Source organism: Olea europaea, chromosome 3 (assembly GCF_002742605.1).
Source record: "Olea europaea var. sylvestris chromosome 3, O_europaea_v1, whole genome shotgun sequence".
NCBI classification, from domain to species: domain Eukaryota; kingdom Viridiplantae; phylum Streptophyta; class Magnoliopsida; order Lamiales; family Oleaceae; genus Olea; species Olea europaea.
Genome location: NC_036239.1, coordinates 812507 through 815185, shown reverse-complemented (window position 1 = coordinate 815185; position 2679 = coordinate 812507). Strand labels below are relative to the sequence as shown.

The following is a 2679-nucleotide window of genomic DNA, read 5'->3' as shown; positions in this document are numbered from 1 at the left end:
AACAATTTAAGACATTTTCTAAAACATAATAAGCAATGAAAGACTTTTTTTACATGGTAACGGTGATATAGCGACACCTGAACATTCCGTCAATCACATCACACTTCCTTTAGAGGGTATAAACGAAAGTTAAGCTAATGAGTAACGTCCGACATTTGGATAAATCTAATGACCAAATTTCGATATTTTAAATTTTAGTGAGCAATCGAAAACATTAACATAAATTTAATGATTATTGAGACAATTAACTCGCACTTGAAAGAACCAAATATTCCTTTGAAAAATATTCTTAATAGACTTTGACTCTGTCATTATTCACAATGAGAAACGAGAGAATAGTTTCCACTTGCACCCGTATGTTCTTTTATCTTTTTACATGTACAAAAGAAATGTACATATAGCATTATAGGTACACAGATAGCAAGCATTCATTGCAATGTTACCACCTATGTAAATGCTTTTTGTGATTTATAATTCTATACAAGAAGCTTAATTGAGGCTGACAAGGCATGTTCGATTCTTGAGCTCTACCCATTAAACAAAGGTACCCAATTCCAGAAGGTCAGATATCAATTGTTGTCCGGCATCTTTTGATTTCTATGCATTCTTTCGATGTACCCTCGTTGAAATTCAAACAAAAGACAACCTCGAATATTTTTAAAAGAGAATTTCAGTTTAAAAATTTTATGCATTTGGACTCTAGTGCTCAAAGTCCTCCAAAACAATAGATTTATGTTCAAAGCTCCTCATCCACATAATTCTTGAATGTTTTGTTTGAGCCCAATTTTTGTCAAAAATCAATAGTATAATGACGTGAAATGTGTGAGTTAAAAAAAAAAGTTTGGGATTTGGGTTTAATATTTAACAGGTCAAAATACTATTCAGAGGTCAAACAAGATTGTGAAGCAAATCATACAAATATTTTCCACCGTTGGATGGATTGATTGGTGTCAAATATGTACCAATCCAATGCCAACCTTTATGAAAAGAAAGGTAAAAAGATGAGAACAATTAATCAAATCAATTCCAAGAATACGACAGCTATCAAAGTAATCGACAATAGTTCATTCATTAAAATAGTAACATGTATAGGCATACACATGTATACATTTTACGGGGAAAAAAAAAAACAGACATAAAGCCGACGCGATTATGGGACAAACAGTGCAGAAAATTAAAATTAAAATTAAAATTAAAACCCTAACCTAAATGGTAGATAGAGAAGGTGACCATATAATTAGAAGATCCCAAAAACCAGAACAAAAACAAAGCAATTATTACATGGATCACCAGTTCATAAGCCTAAAGACCATAGTACTTGACTCAAAAGCGGAATAGAGATAATGGAGAAACCCAGTGGTTCAACGGTTCGAATTGGGGCATTCACGGGCAAAGTGACCACCTTCACCGCAGTTGTAGCAGCTTCCTCCGCCGCCTACACCACCGCCAGATCCATATCTTCCGCCGCCTCCTCCACCGCCTCCCTGAGGACATTCCCTAGCCATATGCCCAGATTCACCACATTTAAAACAGCCACTACCACCACCACCACCACCTCCTCCTCCTCCGCCGTAGCCTCCACCGCCACCGTAGCCTCCACCGCCACCGTATCGGCTTCCCCCACGGCTTCCTCCGCCTTCGTTGTACCCGTAACCACCACCACCACCTCCGTTATACCCATACCCACCACCACCTCCATCCCTTCGGCCCCTTCCTCCTCCTCCGCCTCCGCCACTGCCACCGCCGCCTCCACCATAACCTCTGGTGCTTCCTTGAACAGGGGCGCCACCAGGTCCAGTCACGTTGGCGGCCTTAGCCCGGCCATCGCTGCTGTACTCAACTTCGAACTCGACATTCTCACCGTCACCGAGGCTTCGGAATCCCTCAGTTTTAACCGCAGACTGGTGAACGAACAGATCCTCGCTACCATCATCAGGAGTGATGAATCCAAATCCTTTTTGATCATTGAACCACTTAACGATACCCGTTTTCACACCGCCGCCGTTATCACTCTCATCAGCCATTCTTTTGAAACCCTAATTATTTTCTCTCTCTTCTTTTTCTTTCTGAGTAGTAGATATTTTGTTGGGTATTGACGTTGGGTATATATGAACGAAAACGTAGCAAGATAGACCTTTCGTTCGGTATTGATTTAAATTAAATTAAAATTAAACATCAATATTAATCACTTCTTTCATGAATTCTAGAACTTTTCATTTGCATATTTCACAAGCTTTAATCAAAATATATTGAAAATCTAATTTTTAAGAATAATTGGTACAAAACGTCATCACCTTTCATTTCTTGATATTTTTGTCCTCATTTTAATCTTTCTTTGCGTTGAACGTCATTTTTATCAATTTTTGACTTAAAATGAATAAAATACCCTCCTATCTATACAAAACAAAAAAAGAAAAAGAAAAAAATTGCACCTATAGGCCGAAATTTTTAAAAACTACAAATAGTCCAAGACTCCAAATTTCAGACAAACCGTCACCTTCTTCCACCGGAGCTCCCGCCTACTCCACCACCGACCTCAACCTCAATAGCCACACCCAACCGTTGACCCATGCCATTCCCAACATTCCATTCAAATCTACACACCAAGACATCCATGTCCATGGCCTCTAGTGCAAAAAATCAAACCAAACAACCTGCAACTTCAAACATAGACGTTAC

The 2679-nt window shown here is 38.9% G+C and overlaps 1 protein-coding gene across 1 annotated transcript; it reads right to left on the bottom strand.

Annotated features, from left to right (window-relative positions):
- Positions 1-1042: 1042 nt before the first annotated feature.
- Positions 1043-2094, bottom strand: LOC111380757 (glycine-rich protein 2). Its single transcript, XM_023004396.1, has one exon. It carries the CDS (start codon positions 2022-2024, stop codon positions 1362-1364), a length of 663 nt encoding a protein of 220 aa, XP_022860164.1. The 5' UTR covers positions 2025-2094; the 3' UTR covers positions 1043-1361.
- Positions 2095-2679: the final 585 nt, after the last annotated feature.